At 46.3% G+C, this 24646-nt stretch overlaps 1 protein-coding gene across 7 annotated transcripts in view; it reads left to right on the top strand.

Annotated features, from left to right (window-relative positions):
• LOC110523124 (WD repeat-containing protein 7) overlaps positions 1 to 24646 on the top strand; it is a 342879-nt gene that overhangs the window by 89414 nt on the left and 228819 nt on the right. For 6 of the 7 annotated variants that reach the window (XR_005051631.1, XR_005051630.1, XR_005051629.1 and 3 more), the window contains 2 exons: positions 20038 to 20133; positions 23499 to 23617. Coding sequence is in view for 4 of the 7 variants with exons in the window: in XM_036976656.1 (XP_036832551.1) it covers positions 20038 to 20133; positions 23499 to 23617 (215 nt within the window). In the remaining 3 variants the exon portion in view is untranslated. The remainder of the gene's footprint in view (positions 1 to 20037; positions 20134 to 23498; positions 23618 to 24646) is intronic. The other variant, XM_036976658.1, reaches the window with a different exon arrangement.

Here is a 24646-nt window from a genome sequence, read left to right as displayed (position 1 = left end):
TGTGGAGGCTATATACAGGGGGGTACCAGTACTGAGTGACTGTGGAGGCTATATACAGGGGGGTACCAGTACTGAGTGACTGTGGAGGCTATATACAGGGGGTACCAGTACTGAGTGACTGTGGAGGCTATATACAGGGGGGTACCAGTACTGAGTGACTGTGGAGGCTATATACAGGGGGTACCGGTACAGAGTGACTGTGGAGGCTATATACAGGGGGGTACCAGTACTGAGTGACTGTGGAGGCTATATACAGGGGGGTACCAGTACTGAGTGACTGTGGAGGCTATATACAGGGGGTACCAGTACTGAGTGACTGTGGAGGCTATATACAGGGGGTACCGGTACAGAGTGACTGTGGAGGCTATATACAGGGGGTACCGGTACTGAGTGACTGTGGAGGCTATATACAGGGGGGTACCAGTACTGAGTGACTGTGGAGGCTATATACAGGGGTATACCAGTACTGAGTGACTGTGGAGGCTATATACAGGGGGATACCAGTACTGAGTGACTGTGGAGGCTATATACAGGGGGGTACCAGTACTGAGTGACTGTGGAGGCTATATACAGGGGGTACCAGTACTGAGTGACTGTGGAGGCTATATACAGGGGGGTACCAGTACCGAGTGACTGTGCGGGGGTACAGGTTATTTGAGGTAATTACTACATGTAGGTAGCTGTGAAGTGGCTATGCATAGATAATAAACAGTGAGTAGCAGCAGTGTACAAAACAAATGGAGTGGGGGGGGGGGGGGTGTTGATGTAATATATACATTTACAGCGCAGCTCACCTGTTATACTACAGGATTGGGGTCAATTCATGAAGTAAGCTGACATTTATATTCAATCATTGAAAAAAAATACTGTCTACTTTCAACGATTTCTCAAAAATGAAAGGATAAGCAAATGATGACGTTCATTTTTTTTATTCAAAACACTTCCTGAATTTACTGACTTAAATTTGAATTGACCCCAGCCCCTGGCGTTTGACCCCAGCCCCTGGCGTTTGACCCCAGCCCCTGGCGTTTGACCCCAGCCCCTGGCGTTTGACCCCAGCCCCTGGCGTTTGACCCCAGCCCCTGGCGTTTGACCCCAGCCCCTGGCGTTTGACCCCAGCCCCTGGCGGTTGACCCCAGCCCCTGGCGTTTGACCCCAGCCCCTGGTCGACAAAACAGTTATGTCTGTCTCACTGCTGTCTGTCTGGCCTTGTCCCTGACTCATACCAGTCAAGGGTTGTTCAGTATCTATATAGCTCAGGGAAAGGCAACTGGCCCTTTTTGTAAGCAAGGGGGGGGAGAACTAAGTCGGGGTCTCAATTTACTGTTAAAATAGTAGAATACACCAGGTGTCATTTAGAATGATGACAGTACAATACACCAGGTGTCATTTAGAATGATGACAATACAATACACCACGTGTCATTTAGAATGATGACAGTGCAATACACCAGGTGTCATTTAGAATGATGACAGTGCAATACACCAGGTGTCATTTAGAATGATGACAGTAACAATACACCAGGTGTCATTTAGAATGATGACAGTAACAATACACCAGGTGTCATTTAGAATGATGACAGTAACAATACACCAGGTGTCATTTAGAATGATGACAGTAACAATACACCGGGTGTCATTTGGTAATGTGGTTGTGCATCAGCAATTCCTCTCTTGTTATTTCATGTCAGCTAACATGTTTTAGATTGGTAAGTTCGGCAGCTGTCTAAACGTGTAGTAATCATGGTCAAATTACAGACCAGGGGGCCCACATTGATTTTGTTAGTCACTCTCACTTAGATATCATATTATTATTATATCATATTATTAGCAAAAATGTGTAGAATTTCAGGACTCTTAAAACTTCACTTGGGCCCTCCAAAAGAATAAGGCTGACTCTGACTGCATGTGTGGGGTATGTTTCTGAACAGCAGACCCACAAGTCACTGCAACCTTACATGATGCGTTCAGAGATTTCCCTGTCAGTTGCCCATCCCTGAGCTAGGTGATCCAGGTCAGTTTGGGTGGTGTGTTCATATATGCAATAATATCGTACCCCATGACTATGGATCAGACGATGTCTTAATGGCATATATTAAACACATTTGATACTCTCAATTAATAAAAAGGAAGATAAACCTGGAATAAAATGATTTGTTCTTGCATGCATATATTTTAATATTATCTATATATCTAGCTATCTAACTATTCATATTTTAATATTATCCATATATCTAGCTATCTAACTATTCATATTTTAATATTATCCATATATCTAGCTATCTAACTATTCATATTTTAATATTATCCATATATCTAGCTATCTAACTATTCATATTTTAATATTATCTATATATCTAACTATTCATATTTTAATATTATCTATATATCTAGCTATCTAACTATTCATATTTTAATATTATCCATATATCTAGCTATCTAACTATTCATATTTTAATATTATCCATATATCTAGCTATCTAACTATTCATATTTTAATATTATCCATATATCTAGCTATCTAACTATTCATATTTTAATATTATCTATATATCTAACTATTCATATTTTAATATTATCTATATATCTAGCTATCTAACTATTCATATTTTAATATTATCCATATATCTAGCTATCTAACTATTCATATTTTAATATTATCCATATATCTAGCTATCTAACTATTCATATTTTAATATTATCCATATATCTAGCTATCTAACTATTCATATTTTAATATTATCTATATATCTAACTATTCATATTTTAATATTATCTATATATCTAGCTATCTAACTATTCATATTTTAATATTATCCATATATCTAGCTATCTAACTATTCATATTTTAATATTATCCATATATCTAGCTATCTAACTATTCATATTTTTCTGTTCTTAAATTATATATATTTTTTTACATGAACTATGTAAAGATGCACTATGCAGAAATCGCTCCGCCACTTCCTGGTTTGCTAAAAGTCTAATAGTTTACCTAATTTCAGTTTATGTGACAAAACAAGCAAGTGTAGTGTAGAGGATCAGTGTACCATCTAAACCACTGTGAAATATCTTTTCCGTCACCCAAACAATGTTGTGTTCTCAGCTGTTTTGAAGCCGGTGTATAAAACCGAAAGTAAAAGACGCAAAAACAAAACGTAAGAACGGGAAGCATAGAAATAGAGCGCGTAGAACAGATCTACCGCTTCTTAGACTTGCTTTCGATGTGAACGACAGATCTATAACACGCATTTCTATGTGAATGCGGTCGCATACTGCAGCTTTAATTGTAGGAGCCGAGTAGTGTGTGTGGTATGGACCAATCATGGCCCTGCTACACTCGTCTTTTGTTGTTGTCTACATAATTAAATGTAGAAATTAAAGTATAGTGCTTATGTATGAACATCGTTATTAACTAACGACGACCCCGCTAACCTTGAACGAACACACACACACACACACACACACACACACACACACACACACACACACACACCTACGTATGTACTTGTCTCCATGCAGATGGCACAAAGGCCAGTTGAACAAACAACAACGCCCCCTTCCCCACACACACACACACACACACACACGTGCCCCCCCGCCCCCCCATTTGCTCTCGGAGCCATGGGGCCGCCGTCACACCATATTGTAATTGAGAGGTAGTGACCTGCTAAATGGCTGTGTCATCCTCCCGTTGACACTCAGGCCGTAAGGACCCTCTGCTCATTATGCTAATTGTTTCTGCTCTTTCCCTGTCTAAACCAGTCAGTAACTGGGCATCACTTCACAATAATGTGAGGTAAAACGGTGTTTATCCAAAGATCACTTGTGTATTTTACTGTCTTCACCTTATGCTATTTTTAGTACTGCCTTGGTATTGAGTACTGCCGTCGGTATTGAGTGCTGCCGTCGGTATTGAGTACTGCCGTCGGTATTGAGTACTGCCGTCGGTATTGAGTGCTGCCGTCGGTATTGAGTGCTGCCGTCGGTATTGAGTGCTGCCGTCGGTATTGAGTGCTGCCGTCGGTATTGAGTGCTGCCGTCGGTATTGAGTGCTGCCGTCGGTATTGAGTGCTGCCGTCGGTATTGAGTGCTGCCGTCGGTATTGAGTGCTGCCGTCGGTATTGAGTGCTGCCGTCGGTATTGAGTGCTGCCGTCGGTATTGAGTGCTGCCGTCGGTATTGAGTGCTGCCGTCGGTATTGAGTGCTGCCGTCGGTATTGAGTGCTGCCGTCGGTATTGAGTGCTGCCGTCGGTATTGAGTGCTGCCGTCGGTATTGAGTGCTGCCGTCGGTATTGAGTGCTGCCGTCGGTATTGATTTAGAGCTATCAAGAAAGGCATTTCACTGTACCTTTGCACGTGACATTTAAAAACTTCAAACTTGATATCATTTAACAAAAACAAACCGAATACAAATATAGACAAAGCCAACATGTAATGTGTATATATATATATATATATATATATATATATATATATATATTATTTTTTTGCACAAGGTTTGTTTTATTACCCAGAATCAGAGGATGTTTCTTTCTTCGTGGCTGTGTCCGATACAGTGCCTGTCATTAGTATTCATCCCCCATTTCATTGTGATCCAAAGTGGGATAAAACATTTTTTAATGATCTACTCAAAATACTCCAATGTAAAAAATAATTCAAAAATATGAATGAATAATAAATCACTTATTTACCTTGATTAGGTAAATAAATTCAACCCCATGTTAGAATCACCTTTAGCAGCGACTGCAGCTGTCAGGCTTTCTGGGTAATTCTCCTAGATGGCGCCGTACTGAATGGCCACCGTTTTGCAAAGCTCCGACCCAACTTTACTTTTTTTGTGATTTATTTTGTCGTTTATTTTTACTGTGTTTTAACTAAATGTATCCTCTATTATTTCTTACCACCGACAAGAACTCTTGGCAGTTACTTACCCCAATTCCAGCTTCTATTTCCACTCATCTGTCCTGGGCTCTTTCTGTAATTCTGACGCCTCCCGAAGAGGAACGGTTAGAGAAAAGAGAGGGGAGGGGGATCCGGTCACTTGATAATAAGATGAATTGCCTCCAATTGTGTATTCGCTACCAACGGGACTCTCGGAACTGCAATCTTTTTAGTTTTTCAGAAACATGGCTCTCGGACAAGATACACAGCTCGACAGCCAGCTTCTCCATTCAACAGGCTGACAGGACAGGAGTCGGGGATATTGGGGGGGGGGTTGCCTCTTCATCAACTCCAACTGGTGTTCTAATTCCCCACTGTTCACCCGTCTTGGAATACCTGATGGTCAAATGCCCTTCAACCTCTTCAGCTGTTATCGTGACTGCTGTGTGTATACATGCCACCTCAGGATGAGAAAAGATGACAAGCTGGTGCTGTGTGTATACATGCCACCTCAGGATGATAAAAGATGACAAGCTGGCGCTGTGTGTATTACATGCCACCTCAGGATGAGAAAAGATGACAAGCTGGCGCTGTGTGTATTACATGCCACCTCAGGATGAGAAAAGATGACAAGCTGGTGCTGTGTGTATTACATGCCACCTCAGGATGAGAAAAGATGACAAGCTGGTGCTGTGTGTATTACATGCCACCTCAGGATGATAAAAGATGACAAGCTGGCGCTGTGTGTATTACATGCCACCTCAGGATGAGAAAAGATGACAAGCTGGCGCTGTGTGTATTACATGCCACCTCAGGATGAGAAAAGATGACAAGCTGGTGCTGTGTGTATTACATGCCACCTCAGGATGAGAAAAGATGACAAGCTGGTGCTGTGTGTATTACATGCCACCTCAGGATGAGAAAAGATGACAAGCTGGTGCTGTGTGTATTACATGCCACCTCAGGATGAGAAAAGATGACAAGCTGGCGCTGTGTGTATTACATGCCACCTCAGGATGAGAAAAGATGACAAGCTGGTGCTGTGTGTATTACATGCCACCTCAGGATGAGAAAAGATGACAAGCTGGCGCTGTGTGTATACATGCCACCTCAGGATGATAAAAGATGACAAGCTGGTGCTGTGTGTATTACATGCCACCTCAGGATGAGAAAAGACAAGCTGGCGCTGTGTGTATTACATGCCACCTCAGGATGAGAAAAGACAAGCTGGCGCTGTGTGTATTACATGCCACCTCAGGATGAGAAAAGACAAGCTGGCGCTGTGTGTATACATGCCACCTCAGGATGATAAAAGATGACAAGCTGGTGCTGTGTGTATTACATGCCACCTCAGGATGAGAAAAGACAAGCTGGCGCTGTGTGTACATGCCACCTCAGGATGAGAAAAGATAACAAGCTGGTGCTTAATGAGCTGTACAAGGCTATAAGCAGGAAAACGTACACTCAGAGGCTGCTTTTCTTTTGTTTGGAATATGTTTTGACCCTGTGCAGGTCACATGGATGAGCTTAACCACCTCCGTCACCGGCTTCATTAGAAAATCGGTGACGTCGTTCCCACTGGGAAGGTTCGTTGCTTCCCCAAAAACAAAAGCCATGGATTAACAGAGGTTGGCGCTAAACTAAAGAGCTACCGCAGACAGAGATACCGTAGAAAACCCTGATGCTACCGCCAAAGACAGGAATAAGTACAAGAAGGTCCGCTATGACCTCCGCAAAGTCATCAATCGAGCAAAATGACAATACAATACAGGAATAAGGTGGAATCATATTACACAGACTCCAACGCCTGGTGCATGTGGCAGGGGCTACAGTCCATTACGGGATTTCAAAGGAAGAACCATCTGTTGTCTGCCCAACGATGCGTCTCTACCGGACTAACTCAAAACGTGCATAAAATGCGTTGACAACAACATGGAACCGGGTGTGAGGGCCATCGCTCTCCGAGGCCAACGTGAGAGAGGGTCTTTTTTAATTCGCTCCACACTTACGCGACCACGTCCCCGACGGTATTCCAGGCCGCGTTCTCAGAGCGTACGCGGAGAAGCTGGGCAGGCATATTCACGGTCATTATCAACCTCTTCTTGTCTCAGTCTGTAATCCCCACGTGTTTTAACATGACCCCCATCATCCCTGTAACTAAGATCTCTAAGGCTTCATGCCGCAATGACTAGCACCCTGTAGCACTCGCATCTGTAATCAGGAAGTGCTTTTTGAGAGGCTTGTTATGGCACACGGTAACTCCACCATCCCAGACACCCTAGACCCAATGAGCAATACCGCCCCAACAGATCCGTAGACGACGCAATCTCTATTGCACTCCACGCTGTCCTCACCCACTTAGGTGTTCCTCTTATCTATGTGAGAAAGCTGTTCACTGACTACAGCGAAGTGTTCAACACCGTTGTCCCCTACAAGCTCATCATCGAGCTTAGGACTCTGGATCTGAACACCTTTCTCTTCAACTGGATCTTGACGGGCCGACCCCAGGTGGTGAAGGTAGGCAATATCACCTCCATCCACGCTGACCCTTAACACAGGGGTCCCTCAGGGGTGTGTGCTTAGTCCCCTCATGTACTCCCTGTTCACCCACGACTGTGTGGCCACGCACAACTTCAACGCCATTATCAAGTTCGCTGACGATACGATGGCGGTATGCCTTATCACCGACGACCATGAGTCAGCCTACAGGGAGGAGGTCAGTGACCTGGTAGTGTGGTGCCGGAGCAACAACATCTCCCTCAACGTCAAGACCAAGGAGCTGGAAACAGGAAACGGGGGGGCGAGCACACCGGCAGCAGTGGAGCTGGTAAACACCTTTTTAAGTTACTTTGTGTCCAAGTCACTAAAGACTTAAAATGGTCCAAACACACACAGTCGCGAAGAAAGCGTGACAGTGCCTCTTCCCCCCTCAGGAGGTTGACAAAGTTTTGCAATGGCCCTCGAGTCCTGAAAAGGTTCTACAGCTGTACCATCGAGAGCATCTTGACTGGCTGCATCACTGCTTGGAATGGCAAATGCACCGCCCTCGATCGCATGGCGCTACAGAAGGTAGTGCGGACAGCCCCGTACATCACTGGGGCCGAGCCCCCTGCCATCCAGGACCTCTATATCAGAGGGTGGTGAGGACAGCCCAGTACATCACTGGGGCCGAGCCCCCTGCCATCCAGGACCTCTATATCAGAGGGTGGTGAGGACAGCCCCGTACATCACTGGGGCCGAGCCCCCTGCCATCCAGGACCTCTATTTTAGAGGGTGGTGAGGACAGCCCAGTACATCACTGGGGCCGAGCCCCCTGCCATCCAGGACCTCTATTTTAGAGGGTGGTGAGGACAGCCCAGTACATCACTGGGGCCGAGCCCCCTGCCATCCAGGACCTCTATTTCAGGCGGCGTGAAAAGAAAGGCCTGGGAAATTGTCGCTCAAGCCATAGACTATTTTCTCTGCTGCAGGCATGGCAAGAGGTACCGGTGCATCAAGTCTGACACCAACCTCCATCACTCCAGTATCCCTGTCCCCTTCCCCCTATACATATCTACCTCCATCACTCCAGTATCCCTGTCCCCTTACCCCTATACATATCTACCTCCATCACTCCAGTATCCCTGCCTCCTATACATATCTACCTCCATCACTCCAGTATCCCTGTTCCCTTCCCCCTATACATATCTACCTCCAGTATCCCTGTTCCCTTCCCCCTATACATATCTACCTCCATCACTCCAGTATCCCTGTCTCCTTCCCCCTATACATATCTACCTCCATCACTCCAGTATCCCTGTCTCCTATACATATCTACCTCCATCACTCCAGTATCCCTGTCCCCTTCCCCCTATACATATCGACCTCCATCACTCCAGTATCCCTGTCTCCTTCCCCCTATACATATCTACCTCCATCACTCCAGTATCCCTGTCCCATTCCCCCTATACATAACTACCTCCATCATTCCAGTATCCCTGTCCCATTACCTCCCTATACATATCTACCTCCATCACTCCAGTATCCCTGTTCCCTTCCCCCTATACATATCTACCTCCATCACTCCAGTATCCCTGTCCCCTTCCCCCTATACATATCTACCTCCATCACTCCAGTATCCCTGTCTCCTTCCCCCTATACATATCTACCTCCATCACTCCAGTATCCCTGTCTCCTATACATATCTACCTCCATCACTCCAGTATCCCTGTTCCCTTCCCCCTATACATATCTACCTCCATCACTCCAGTATCCCTGTTCCCTTCCCACTATACATATCTACCTCCATCACTCCAGTATCCCTGTTCCCTTCCCCCTATACATATCTACCTCCAGTATCCCTGTTCCCTTCCCCCTATACATATCTACCTCCATCACTCCAGTATCCCTGTCTCCTTCCCCCTATACATATCTACCTCCATCACTCCAGTATCCCTGTCTCCTATACATATCTACCTCCATCACTCCAGTATCTCTGTCTCCTATACATATCTACCTCCATCACTCCAGTATCCCTGCCTCCTATACATATCTACCTCCATCACTCCAGTATCCCTGTTCCCTTCCCCCTATACATATCTACCTCCAGTATCCCTGTTCCCTTCCCCCTATACATATCTACCTCCATCACTCCAGTATCCCTGTCTCCTTCCCCCTATACATATCTACCTCCATCACTCCAGTATCCCTGTCTCCTATACATATCTACCTCCATCACTCCAGTATCTCTGTCTCCTATACATATCGACCTCCATCACTCCAGTATCCCTGTCTCCTATACATATCTACCTCCATCACTCCAGTATCCCTGTCCCCTTCCCCCTATACATATCGACCTCCATCACTCCAGTATCCCTGTCTCCTTCCCCCTATACATATCTACCTCCATCACTCCAGTATCCCTGTCCCATTCCCCCTATACATAACTACCTCCATCATTCCAGTATCCCTGTCCCATTACCTCCCTATACATATCTACCTCCATCACTCCAGTATCCCTGTTCCCTTCCCCCTATACATATCTACCTCCATCACTCCAGTATCCCTGTCCCCTTCCCCCTATACATATCTACCTCCATCACTCCAGTATCCCTGTCTCCTTCCCCCTATACATATCTACCTCCATCACTCCAGTATCCCTGTCTCCTATACATATCTACCTCCATCACTCCAGTATCCCTGTTCCCTTCCCCCTATACATATCTACCTCCATCACTCCAGTATCCCTGTTCCCTTCCCACTATACATATCTACCTCCATCACTCCAGTATCCCTGTCTCCTTCCCCCTATACATATCTACCTCCATCACTCCAGTATCCCTGTCTCCTTCCCCCTATACATATCTACCTCCATCACTCCAGTATCCCTGTTCCCTTCCCCCTATACATATCTACCTCCATCACTCCAGTATCCCTGTCTCCTTCCCCCTATACATATCTACCTCCATCACTCCAGTATCCCTGTCTCCTCCCCCCTATACATATCTACCTCCATCACTCCAGTATCCCTGTCTCCTTCCCCCTATACATATCTACCTCCATCACTCCAGTATCCCTGTTCCCTTCCCCCTATACATATCTACCTCCATCACTCCAGTATCCCTGTTCCCTTCCCCCTATACATATCTACCTCCATCACTCCAGTATCCCTGTCTCCTTCCCCCTATACATATCTACCTCCATCACTCCAGTATCCCTGTCTCCTTCCCCCTATACATATCTACCTCCATCACTCCAGTATCCCTGTCCCCTTACCCCTATACATATCTACCTCCGTCACTCCAGTATCCCTGTTCCCTTCCCCCTATACATATCTACCTCCATCACTCCAGTATCCCTGTTCCCTTCCCCCTATACATATCTACCTCCATCACTCCAGTATCCCTGTCCCCTTCCCCCTATACATATCTACCTCCATCACTCCAGTATCCCTGTCTCCTTCCCCCTATACATATCTACCTCCATCACTCCAGTATCCCTGTCTCCTATACATATCTACCTCCATCACTCCAGTATCCCTGTTCCCTTCCCCCTATACATATCTACCTCCATCACTCCAGTATCCCTGTTCCCTTCCCACTATACATATCTACCTCCATCACTCCAGTATCCCTGTCTCCTTCCCCCTATACATATCTACCTCCATCACTCCAGTATCCCTGTCTCCTTCCCCCTATACATATCTACCTCCATCACTCCAGTATCCCTGTTCCCTTCCCCCTATACATATCTACCTCCATCACTCCAGTATCCCTGTCTCCTTCCCCCTATACATATCTACCTCCATCACTCCAGTATCCCTGTCTCCTCCCCCCTATACATATCTACCTCCATCACTCCAGTATCCCTGTCTCCTTCCCCCTATACATATCTACCTCCATCACTCCAGTATCCCTGTTCCCTTCCCCCTATACATATCTACCTCCATCACTCCAGTATCCCTGTTCCCTTCCCCCTATACATATCTACCTCCATCACTCCAGTATCCCTGTCTCCTTCCCCCTATACATATCTACCTCCATCACTCCAGTATCCCTGTCTCCTTCCCCCTATACATATCTACCTCCATCACTCCAGTATCCCTGTCCCCTTACCCCTATACATATCTACCTCCGTCACTCCAGTATCCCTGTTCCCTTCCCCCTATACATATCTACCTCCATCACTCCAGTATCCCTGTTCCCTTCCCCCTATACATATCTACCTCCATCACTCCAGTATCCCTGTCTCCTTCCCCCTATACATATCTACCTCCATCACTCCAGTATCCCTGTGTCCTTCCCCCTATACATATCTACCTCCATCACTCCAGTATCCCTGTCCCCTTCCCCCTATACATATCTACCTCCATCACTCCAGTATCCCTGTTCCCTTCCCCCTATACATATCTACCTCCATCACTCCAGTATCCCTGTCTCCTTCCCCCTATACATATCTACCTCCAGTATCCCTGTCTCCTATACATATCTACCTCCAGTATCCCTGTCTCCTATACATATCTACCTCCAGTATCCCTGTCTCCTATACATATCTACCTCCAGTATCCCTGTCTCCTATACATATCTACCTCCAGTATCCCTGTTCCCTATACATATCTACCTCCAGTATCCCTGTCTCCTTCCCCCTATACATATCTACCTCCAGTATCCCTGTCTCCTATACATATCTACCTCCAGTATCCCTGTCTCCTTCCCCCTATACATATCTGCCTCCAGTATCCCTGTCTCCTATACATATCAACCTGGTATTGGATCTGACTTTTTGAATGTTTCCTGAATATAGTATGCTTGATTACTTACTTTATTGTGTATTCCATATTCTTATTTCTCGTGTTTTTTTTCTAGTATTACATTATTGGTTATTGCATTATTGGGTTTTGAGTTGTCAAGAAAGGTATTTCACTGTACTTGTGCATCTGAACTGCACTTATAATGTGGATTTAGCCTTGTTATAGGTTATTGTCCTGATGAACTGCACCTATCATGTGGATTTAGCCTTGTGTTTAAGGTTATTGTCCTGTTGAACTGCACCTATAATGTAGATTTAGCCTTGTTATAGGTTATTGTCCTGCTGAACTGCACCTATAATGTAGATTTAGCCTCGTGTTATAGGTTATTGTCCTGCTGAACTGCACCTATAATGTGGATTTAGCCTCGTGTTATAGGTTATTGTCCTGCTGAACTGCACCTATAATGTAGATTTAGCCTCGTGTTATAGGTTATTGTCCTGCTGAAAGGTGATTTCATCTCCCAGTGTCTGGTGTAAAGCAGAAGGAAGCAGGTCTTCTTCTAAGGGTTTTCCCTGTGCTTAGGTCCATCCTGTTTGTTTTTTTATCCTGGAAAAACTCCTCAGTCTTTGCCATTGACAAGCATACCCATACCACGATGCAGCCTCCACCATGCTTGAAAATAAGGAGGCAGTTACTCAGTGATGTGGTGTTTTGCATTTAGGCCAAAAAGTGTGTTTCTTTGCTGTGTTTTTTTTTTAGCAGTATTACTTTAGTACCTGTTTTTGGAATATGTTTTATATATTTGTGTTCTGCGTATTTGTATTCCTCTTTTCAATCTGTCATTTACGTCATTACTGTGGAGTCGCGACAATGTTCTTGATCCATCCTCAGTTTACTCCCCCATCACAGCCAAACTGAACTCTGTAGCTGTTTTTAAAATCACCAATAGCGTCTTGGTAACATCCCTGAGCAGTTTCCTTCCCGTCCTGCAGCTCAGTTCAGAAGGACGACTGCGTCTTTGTGTCTGGGGTGGTTTTAATACAGCGTCGTTATTAACGGGTCCATGCTTATTAAAGACATATTAAATGTCTGATTTTGTTATTGTTACCCATCTACCAATCGAAAGCCTCATACGAAGGGCAGTGAAAAACTTCCTGGTCTTTGTAGTTGAATCTGTGCTTGAAATTAAATACTTGACTGAGGGACTTTACAGATGTTGTATGTATGGGGGACAGGAAGGAGTGGTCATTCACTACTAGACTGAGGGACCTTACAGATGTTGTATGTATGGGGGACAGGAAGGAGTGGTCATTCACTACTAGACTGAGGGACCTTACAGATGTTGTATGTATGGGGGACAGAGGAAGGAGTGGTCATTCACTACTAGACTGAGGGACCTTACAGATGTTGTATGTATGGGGGACAGAGGAAGGAGTGGTCATTCACTACTAGACTGAGGGACCTTACAGATGTTGTATGTATGGGGGACAGGAAGGAGTGGTCATTCACTACTAGACTGAGGGACCTTACAGATGTTGTATGTATGGGGGACAGAGGAAGGAGTGGTCATTCACTACTAGACTGAGGGACCTTACAGATGTTGTATGTATGGGGGACAGAGGAAGGAGTGGTCGTTCACTACTAGACTGAGGGACCTTACAGATGTTGTATGTATGGGGGACAGAGGAAGGAGTGGTCATTCACTACTAGACTGAGGGACCTTACAGATGTTGTATGTATGGGGGACAGAGGAAGGAGTGGTCATTCACTACTAGACTGAGGAACCTTCCAGATGTTGTATGTATGGGGGACAGAGGAAGGAGTGGTCATTCACTACTAGACTGAGGAACCTTCCAGATGTTGTATGTATGGGGGACAGAGGAAGGAGTGGTCATTCACTACTAGACTGAGGGACCTTACAGATGTTGTATGTATGGGGGACAGAGGAAGGAGTGGTCGTTCACTACTAGACTGAGGAACCTTCCAGATGTTGTATGTATGGGGGACAGAGGAAGGAGTGGTCATTCACTACTAGACTGAGGAACCTTCCAGATGTTGTATGTATGGGGGACAGAGGAAGGAGTGGTCATTCACTACTAGACTGAGGGACCTTACAGATGTTGTATGTATGGGGGACAGAGGAAGGAGTGGTCATTCACTACTAGACTGAGGGACTTTACAGATATTGTATGTATGGGGGACAGGAAGGAGTGGTCATTCACTACTAGACTGAGGGACCTTACAGATGTTGTATGTATGGGGGACAGAGGAAGGATTAGTCATTCACTACTAGACTGAGGGACCTTACAGATGTTGTATGTATGGGGGACAGAGGAAGGAGTGGTCGTTCACTACTAGACTGAGGGACCTTACAGATGTTGTATGTATGGGGGACAGAGGAAGGAGTGGTCGTTCACTACTAGACTGAGGGACCTTACAGATGTTGTATGTATGGGGGACAGAGGAAGGAGTGGTCGTTCACTACTAGACTGAGGGACCTTACAGATGTTGTATGTATGTATGGGGGACAGAGGAAGGAGTGGTCGTTCACTACTAGACTGAGGGACTTTACAGATATTGTATGTATGGGGGACAGAGGAAGGAGTGGTCGTTCACTACTAGACTGAGGGACTTTACAGATATTGTATGTATGGGGGACAGAGGAAGGAGTGGTCATTCACTACTAGACTGAGGGACCTTACAGATGTTGTATGTATGGGGGACAGAGGAAGGGTTAGTCATTCACTACTAGACTGAGGAACCTTCCAGATGTTGTATGTATGTATGGGGGACAGAGGAAGGAGTGGTCGTTCACTACTAGACTGAGGGACCTTACAGATGTTGTATGTATGGGGGACAGAGGAAGGGTTAGTCATTCACTACTAGACTGAGGGGACAGAGGAAGGAGTGGTCATTCACTACTAGACTGAGGGACCTTACAGATGTTGTATGTATGGGGGACAGAGGAAGGAGTGGTCGTTCACTACTAGACTGAGGAACCTTCCAGATGTTGTATGTATGTATGGGGGACAGAGGAAGGAGTGGTCGTTCACTACTAGACTGAGGGACCTTACAGATGTTGTATGTATGGGGGACAGAGGAAGGAGTGGTCGTTCACTACTAGACTGAGGAACCTTACAGATGTTGTATGTATGGGGGACAGAGGAAGGAGTGGTCGTTCACTACTAGACTGAGGAACCTTCCAGATGTTGTATGTATGTATGGGGGACAGAGGAAGGAGTGGTCGTTCACTACTAGACTTTGTTCAGCCAAATTTGACTGCTGAACTAATTTCAGCTTGCCTTAACAAAGGGTGTGAATACTCATGCACCAATTATTTAAGTGATTTAATTGCTAGTCATTTGTGAAAGTGTGTGTGTGTGTGTGTGTGTGTATATATATATATATATATATGTATATATGTATGTGTATATATATATATATGTATATGTATATATGTATATATGTATATATGTATATATGTATATATATATATATATATATATATATATATATATATATATATATATATATATATATATATATAAAAATGTTTATTTACTTTGACATTATCTAGTATTTTGTATTGATCAATGACAAAAAAAAAAAATAATCACAATTAAATCTATTTCAATCCCGCTTTGTAACGCCGCATAATGTGAAGAGATAATGATACCCACTGTATATAGTGGCTATTGATTCTGGTTTTTATTTTGGTTTTGAGGAGATAACGAAAGTTACTCCAAAGCGTGGAGAGGGTTTTTCTTCTTCTCTCGTTTCCTGTTCTATTGATCTGAATGCGTTTTGTGAAAACTGTTCCACGGTTGTATCATCAGGTGTTCTTTAATGGAGTCCTTCTTTTAAATCTGGTGCCAAGATAAAGGCCTGGGCTCCGTTCCAAATGGTACCCGATTCCTTATAAATATAACTAATGAATACGAAAGTAGTGCCCTATAATAAAGGGAATTAGCGTGCAATTTGGAACACTTGGTAAGCGTTTTTGAACAGCGTGGTGAGCCGTTGTAGCAACTTGTTAAAATGAGAGGGATTTGGAGGAACTAATGCTTTCTCAGGCTGTGACAGCCATTAAGGAACATGAAGGGCTTGGAGCGAGGGGGGGGATCACGTCTCTCGTCTTTTTATTATGGGACAGTTGGACTGGAGAAAGACGGCTTTCTTCGCGCACGGCAACAACAACAACAAAAATAACATTCAATATGCCTTTCTGCAAAGCCTTTATAATTGAGTTCATTAATCCATATATACATTTATTGTGTGTTTGACTTCATCATGAAAAGCCAGGTCCTTGGTTTGATTTGGACCAGGGACCAGGGACACAGACACTGCTCTGACACCGATAACCTGCTATCAGTCTGCCAGCCTCTCCTCCTTCTCTCCCTCACGTCTCCGTCGCCTCTCCTCTCCTCCTCCTCTCACTCTCCTCCTATTCTCCCTCGCTTCTCCCTCTCCTCCTTCTCTCCCTCGCCTCTCCCTCTCCTCCTTCTCTCGCTCCCTCTCCTCCTTCTCTCGCTCGCCTCTCCCTCTCCTCCTTCTCTCCCTCGCCTCTCCCTCTCCTCCTCCTCTCCCTCGCCTCCTCCTCTCCCTCTCCCTCACCTCCTCCTCTCCCTCGCCTCCTCCTCTCCCTTTCCTCCTCCTCCTCCCTCTCCTCCTTCTCTCCCTTTCCTCCTTCTCTCCCTCGCCTCTCCCTCCTCCTCCTATCCCTCGCCTCTCCCTCTCCTCCTCCTATCCCTCGCCTCTCCCTCTCCTCCTTCTCTCCCTCTCCTCCTTCTCTCCCTCTCCTCCTTCTCTCCCTCGCCTCCTTCTCGCCCTCGCCTCTCCCCCTCCTCCTTCTCTCCCTCGCCTCTCCCCCTCCTCCTCCTCTCCCCCTCCTCCTCCTCTCCCCCTCCTCCTCCTCTCCCTCTCCTCCTCCTCTCCCTCTCCTCCTCCTCTCCCTCTCCTCCTCCTCTCCCTCTCCTCCTCCTCTCCCTCTCCTCCTCCTCTCTCTCTCCTCCTTCTCCTCCTCCTCTCCCTCTCCTCCTCCTCTCTCTCTCCTCATCCTCCTCTCCCTCTCCTCCTCCTCTCCTTCTCCTCCTCCTCTCTCTCCTCCTTCTCCTCCTCTCCCTCTCCTCCTCTCCTCCTTCTCCTCCTCCTCTCCCTCTCCTCCTTCTCCTCCTCCTCTCCCTCTCCTCCTCCTCTCCTCCTCCTCTCCCTCTCCTCCTCTCTCTCATCCTTCTCCTCCTCCTCTCCTTCGCCTCCTCCTCTCCTTCGCCTCCTCCTCTCCCTCGCCTCCTCCTCTCCCTCGCCTCCTCCTCTCCCTCGCCTCCTCCTCTCCCTCGCCTCCTCCTCTCCCTTTCCTCCTCCTCTCCCTCGCCTCCTCCTCTCCCTTTCCTCCTCCTCTCCCTCGCCTCCTCTCCCTCGCCGCCTCCTCTCCCTCGCCTCCTCTTCTCCCTCGCCTCCTCTTCTCCCTCGCCTCCTCTTCTCCCTCGCCTCCTCTTCTCCCTCTCCTCCTTCTCTCCCTCTCCTCCTTCTCTCCCTTTCCTCCTCCTCTCCCTCGCCTCCTTCTCTCCCTCGCCTCTCCCTCGCCTCCTTCTCTCCCTCTCCTCCTTCTCCCCCTCTCCCTTGCCTCTCCCTTGCCTCTCCCTCTCCTCCTTCTCTCCCTTTCCTCCTTCTCTCCCTCTCCCTTGCCTCTCCCTTGCCTCTCCCTCTCCTCGTTCTCTCCCTCTCCTCGTTCTCTCCCTCTCCTCTCCCTCTCCTCCTTTCCCTCTCCTCCTTTCCCTCTCCTCTCCTCCTGGTGTCATTCACTGTTTGCATGGCTTGAGCTTTCTCTCTGCCTGCGAGTGCCTGCTCACCAAAGGCCCTCACCTCTCTCTTGGGCCCCAGCCCTCACCTCTCACAGGCCCTCACCTCTCACAGGTCCCCAGCCCTCACCTCTCACAGGTCCCCAGCCCTCACCTCTCTCTCTGGCCCCCAGCCCTCACCTCTCTCTCTGGCCCCCAGCCCTCACCTCTCTCTCTGGCCCCCAGCCCTCACCTCTCTCTCTGGCCCCCAGCCCTCACCTCTCTCTCTGGCCCCCAGCCCTCACCTCTCTCTCTGGCCCCCAGCCCTCACCTCTCACTCTGGCCCCCAGCTCTCTCTCTCTGGCCCCCAGCCCTCTCTCTGGCCCCCAGCCCTCACCTCTCTCTCTGGCCCCCAGCCCTCACCTCTCTCTCTGGGCCCCCAGCCCTCACCTCTCTCTCTGGCCCCCAGCCCTCACCTCTCTCTCGGGCCCCAAGCCCTCACCTCTCTCTCGGGCCCCCAGCCCTCACCTCTCTCTCGGGCCCCCAGCCCTCACCTCTCTCTCGGGCCCCCAGCCCTCACCTCTCTCTCGGGTTCCCCGCCCTCACCCCTCTTTCGGGCCCCCCCAGCCCTCACCCATCTCTCGGGCCCCCCCAGCCCTCACCCATCTCTCGCACCCCTAGCCACAGGAAAGGAAGACCCAGAGTTACCTCTGCTGCAGAGGATAAGTTCATTAGAATTACCAGACTCAGAAATTGCAGCCCAAGTAAATGCTTCACAGAGTTCAAGTAACAGACCCATCTCAACATCAGCTGTTCAGAGGAGACTGCGTGAATCAGGCCTTCATGGTCGAATTGCTGCAAAGAAACCACTACTGAAGGCAACCAATAATAAGAAGAGACTTGCTTGGGCCAAGAAAAACGAGCAATGTACGTTAGACCGGTGGAAATCTGTCCTTTGGTCTGATGAGTCCAAATTTGAGATTTTTGGTTCCAACCGCTGTTCCTTTGTGAGACGCAGAGGAGATGTTCTCTGCATGTGTGGTTCCCACTGTGAAGCATGGAGGAGGTGGTGTGTGGTTCCCACCGTGAAGCATGGAGGAGGTGGTGTGTGGTTCCCACCGTGAAGCATGGAGGAGGTGGTGTGGGGGTGCTTTTGCTGGTGACACAGTCAGTGATTTATTTAGAATTCAAGGCACACTTCACCAGCATGGCTACCACAGCATTCTGCAGTGATATGCCAGTCCCACTAAGCCCAGACCAGATAGGAATTAGTTTATTTTTCAACATGACAATGACCCAAAACACACCTCCAAGCTGTGTAAGGGCTATTTGACCGAGAAGTGGAGTGATGTAGTGCTGCATCAGATGACCTGGCCTCCACAATCACCCGACCTCAACCCAATTGAGATGGTTTGGGATGAGTTGGACCACAGAGTGAAGGAAAAGCAGCCAACAAGTACTCGGCGTATGTTGGAACTCTTTCAAGACTGTTGGAAAAGTATTCCAGGTGAAGCTGGTTGAGAGAATGCCAAGAGCGTGCGAAGCTGTCATCAAGGCAAAGGGTGGCTACTTTGAAACAAATATTTTGATTGGTTTAACACTTTTTTGGTTACTACATGATTCCATATGTGTTATTTCATAGTTTGGATGTCTTCACTAGTATTATGCAATGTAGAAAATATCAAGAAAAACCATTGAATGAGTAGATGTGTCCAAAATATTTGACTGGTCCTGTGTATACTTGTTTTTGTCACAAAAAGTAATGTATTATGGTTTGTTTGAAAAACAATATGGCATTTGTTTTATAAAACGCAACATTTAGATGATTCATGACATCAATAATTACATGTTTGGGCTGAAGTAAATTTAAAAAGGTTTCAAACCGAGCTCTGTAATTAATTTGATAAAAAAAAAAAAACATTTCACCTTTTTAAAACTAAAATGAAATTACTGCAACTGTTGATATTTACATCAATTTGCTAGAAAATCTTCTGACATCTTTAACTCCCGAACCAAACTCTGTGGTTCTCTGTTCTGTTCTCTTCATCTCTCTGTTACTAACTGCTGTTCTCCTGAAAACTGTGGAGTCCGTGTTTTTTTCTTTTTCTTATTTTTCCCCTCTTGACTGATCTTTCATTTCCTCTGCAAGCCGCTGCTGTTGCTGCTACTACCAGTACTACCAGTCCTGGCATTGGGGCTTTCCCCTCAGGTCCTGCTGCTTTCCATTGTCCCTCAGTCAACGAAGGTACAACCAACCCCTGACAACATTGCCCTCTAACTATATACTCTCTCTATCTTCATCTTTCTTTCTCTCTCAATTTCAATTCTCTCTGTTCCCCCCCCCCCCCCTCATCTGCCATGCGCTCATCTTCCCCTTGGTCCAAATAGTGCCCCATCTCGGTCGTGTGTTGTTCAGTCTGTCTCTTCTGGTCTGTGTCTTTTTGTCCTGGTCATTTGTCCAAGTCTTGTCAGTCTTTCCTATACAGGACCTGTATTCACAAAGCATCGGAGTTGTTTTGCTGCTTTTTAAAATAAAATCCTAATGAATAAGGCATGATGCTTTGTGAATGTGGTTCCAGATGTCACTGTGTGTGTGTGTACTGTGTGTGTGTGTACTGTGTGTGTACTGTGTGTGTATGTACTGTGTGTGTGTACTGTGTGTGCATGCTCGTTCCGCCTGGGAGACTACCAGAAAACACAACCAACATCAACACATCCAGCTGAATCACAAGGACCCACTTGGCTTTTTCTCTCTCTTTTTATGCAGTGCTGAATTTCAAGTTGTATTTTTCAGCTGGATTCAATGAGCATTTTTCCAGGTGGATTTTTTTAATTTTTTGAAATAGGAAAACTAAAATGTGGTTTTCGTTTTCTCCTTTAATCACAAGAGAACATAGATTTTCAAGTTAACTCAATGGATTCATAGAAACGTACACTTTCAGGATAAATAACATTTTAAAAAGGATCTATAACATTTTCTCTGTCGAATCTAAATATGTTCACTGATATTTGCAGTGCAACATATAGTTGTGTAAATCTCCTGAGTGGCCTTTTATTCTTTAACAAAAGGCAGATCCAATGCTATATTGGCAAATGATTAAACAATTGTTTGTTGCAGTTTTAAAAAAAATCAGTGTTGTAATTATTTTTTCGAAGCCTTTGATTTAACTAAATAATAAATTACTAATTTTACAAAGATAGTGACATAGATGCCTTTATAGTGCCTTCAGAAAGTGTTCATACTCATTATTCCACATTTTATCTGAATTCAAAATGGATTTATTTGAAATTGTTTTTACCCCATAATGACAATGAAAACATGTTTTTTTATTTTTTTAAATATCTAATTTACATAAGTATTCACACCCCTAAGTTGATTTGTGTCAGCACCTGATGTTAGATGCACCTGATGTTAGATGCACCTGATATTAGATGCACCTGATGTTAGATGCACCTGATGTTAGATGCACCTGATGTTAGATGCACCTGGTATTAGATGCACCTGATGTTAGATGCACCTGATGTTAGATGCACCTGATGTTAGATGCACCTGATGTTAGATGCACCTGGTGTTAGATGCACCTGGTGTTAGATGCACCTGATGTTAGATGCACCTGATGTTAGATGCACCTGATGTTAGATGCACCTGATGTTAGATGCACCTGATGTTAGATGCACCTGATGTTAGATGCACCTGATGTTAGATGCACCTGGTGTTAGATGCACCTGGTGTTAGATGCACCTGGTGTTAGATGCACCTGGTGTTAGATGCACCTGATGCACCTGATGTTAGATGCACCTGGTGTTAGATGCACTTGGTGTTAGATGCACCTGATGTTAGATGCACCTGATGTTAGATGCACCTGGTGTTAGATGCACCTGTTATTAGATGCACCTGGTGTTAGATGCACCTGGTATTAGATGCACCTGGTATTAGATGCACCTGATATTAGATGCACCTGGTATTAGATGCACCTGATGTTAGATGCACCTGATGTTAGATGCACCTGGTATTAGATGCACCTGGTATTAGATGCACCTGATGTTAGATGCACCTGGTATTAGATGCACCTGGTATTAGATGCACCTGATGTTAGATGCACCTGGTATTAGATGCACCTGGTATTAGATGCACCTGGTATTAGATGCACCTGGTATTAGATGCACCTGATATTAGATGCACCTGGTATTAGATGCACCTGATGTTAGATGCACCTGGTATTAGATGCACCTGGTATTAGATGCACCTGATGTTAGATGCACCTGATGTTAGATGCACCTGGTGTTAGATGCACCTGGTGTTAGATGCACCTGATGTTAGATGATGCACCTGATGTTAGATGCACCTGGTATTAGATGCACCTGAGCTGAATATGGAGTCACAGCAAAGGGGTGTGAAATACTTACGTAAATTAGATTTCTGTATTTCATTTTCAAATACATTTGCAAACATTTCCAGACTATGTTTTCACTTTTGTCATTATAAGGAGGGTATTGTGTGTAGCAAGGTGAGAGAGAAACAAATCTATTTTAAATCCATGTTGAATTCGGGCTGTAACACAACAGTACTTTTGTGGAGGCAGCGTAAACAGTGTTTTATTAGCGTTGTACATAACAGAACCAAACTCAAAGGAAGGTGAGTACGTATTGTATGGGGCAGCGTTGGATACTACCATACGATGGTCATATACAAACACATTGTGTATGCCGTGCATCCCCAAATCGGCAAGATTTAACCCCGAACCATATATTTGAACGATATATGTGAATAGGATGCATACCACTGTTCGATATGAAATACTCTCTTCCACATTCATATGGTGTTTTGATAACATTTCAAAGTTATTCAAATGGTCCACAAGCGCCGGTTGCTTCCTTGCTGTTTGTTCATGTCTGTCTGAAGGTTGTAGGATCTTCCAAATATTTTTATTTTACTTTTTAATGCGCCCGTGAACGGATGTGACTGTTATACCCCCCCCCCCCCTGGTCACTGTGTTACCATGTGACTGCTGTTATAACCCCCCCCCTGGTCACTGTGTCGCCCTGTGACTACTGTTATAACCCCCCCCCCCCCCCCCCCCCTCCCTAGGTCACTGTTGATCTGTGACTGCTGTTATAACCCCCCCCTGGTCACTGTGTCGCCCTGTGACTACTGTTATAACCCCCCCCCCCCTCCCTAGGTCACTGTTGATCTGTGGCTGCTGTTATAAACCCCCCTCCCTAGGTCACTGTTGATCTGTGACTGCTGTTATAACCCCCCCCTGGTCACTGTGTCGCCCTGTGACTACTGTTATAACCCCCCCCCCCCCTCCCTAGGTCACTGTTGATCTGTGGCTGCTGTTATAACCCCCCCCCTGGTCACTGTGTCGCCCTGTGACTACTGTTATAACCCCCCCTTGGTCACTGTGTTACCATGTGACTACTGTTATAAACCCCCCCCTCCCTAGGTCACTGTTGATCTGTGGCTGCTGTTATAAACCCCCCCCCCCCCCCTCCCTAGGTCACTGTTGATCTGTGGCTGCTGTTATAAACCCCCCCCCCCCCCCCCCCCCCCCCAGGTTACTGTGTCGCCCTGTGTGACCTTGCAGCTGCTGTTTTTAACCCCTGCAGGTTGGAGCCAGCTGGCTGCTATGCACTGTGTGATGCTGCCTGACCTGCTGGGCCTGGACAAGTTCAGACCACCTCTTCTGGAGATGTTGGCGCGCCGCTGGCAGGACCGCTGTCTGGAGGTAATTTCAAATCTATTCAAACATGTCAACGTAAACTCTCTGGTGCACAGAGTAACAGGGCCAGGCCAGGATTAGGGTTAATGGAGCTGTGTTAGTGGAGCTGTGTGAGGGGTTAGTGGAGCTGTGTGAGGTGTTAGTGGAGCTGTGTGAGGGGTTAGTGGGGCTGTGTGAGGGGTTAGTGGAGCTGTGTGAGGTGTTAGTGGAGCTGTGTGAGGTGTTAGTGGAGCTGTGTGAGGTGTTAGTGGAGCTGTGTGAGGTGTTAGTGGAGCTGTGTGAGGGGTTAGTGGAGCTGTGTGAGGGGTTAGTGGAGCTGTGTGAGGGGTTAGTGGAGCTGTGTGAGGGGTTAGTGGAGCTGTGTGAGGGGTTAGTGGAGCTGTGTGAGGGGTTAGTGGAGCTGTGTGAGTGGTTAGTGGAGGGTTTGGTTTTTTGGAATTTTATTAGGATCCCCATTAGTTGTTGCAGTAGCAGCAGCTAGTCTTCCTGGGTTCCACACAAAACAGGAAACATAATACAGAATGACATTATACAGAACATCAATAGACAAGAACAGATCAAAGACAGAACGACATGCATTTAAAAAATGAAAGTGCATGTAGCCTACATACCAATGTTTACACACAAACTATCTTGGTCACATGGGGGAGAGGTGTTCTTTTATCTGTTTTTTGAAACCAGGTTTGCTGTTTATTTGAGCAATATGAGATGGATTTGGAGATTTGGGGACTGTGAAAAGACCCCTGGTGGCATGGCTGGTGGGATAAGTGTGTGTGTCAAGAGCTGTGTGTAAGTTGACTATGCAAAACAATTTGGGATTTTCAACACCAATGTTTCTTATAAAAAGAAGAAGTGATGTAGTCAGTCTTAACACTTAACCAAGAGTCCCAGGGTTGGGGGTTAGCTCCGGCCAGGGTTGGGGGTTAGCTCCGGCCAGGGTTGGGGGTTAGCTCCGGCCAGGGTTGGGGGTTAGCTCCGGCCAGGTTTGGGGGTTAGCTCCGGCCAGGGTTGGGGGTTAGCTCCGGCCAGGTTTGG

The sequence above is a fragment of the Oncorhynchus mykiss genome, chromosome 5 (genome assembly GCF_013265735.2).
Source record: "Oncorhynchus mykiss isolate Arlee chromosome 5, USDA_OmykA_1.1, whole genome shotgun sequence".
In the NCBI taxonomy this organism is placed as follows: domain Eukaryota; kingdom Metazoa; phylum Chordata; class Actinopteri; order Salmoniformes; family Salmonidae; genus Oncorhynchus; species Oncorhynchus mykiss.
The sequence above is the reverse complement of the archived record's forward strand: the minus strand, read 5'-3'. Positions and strand labels throughout refer to the sequence as shown.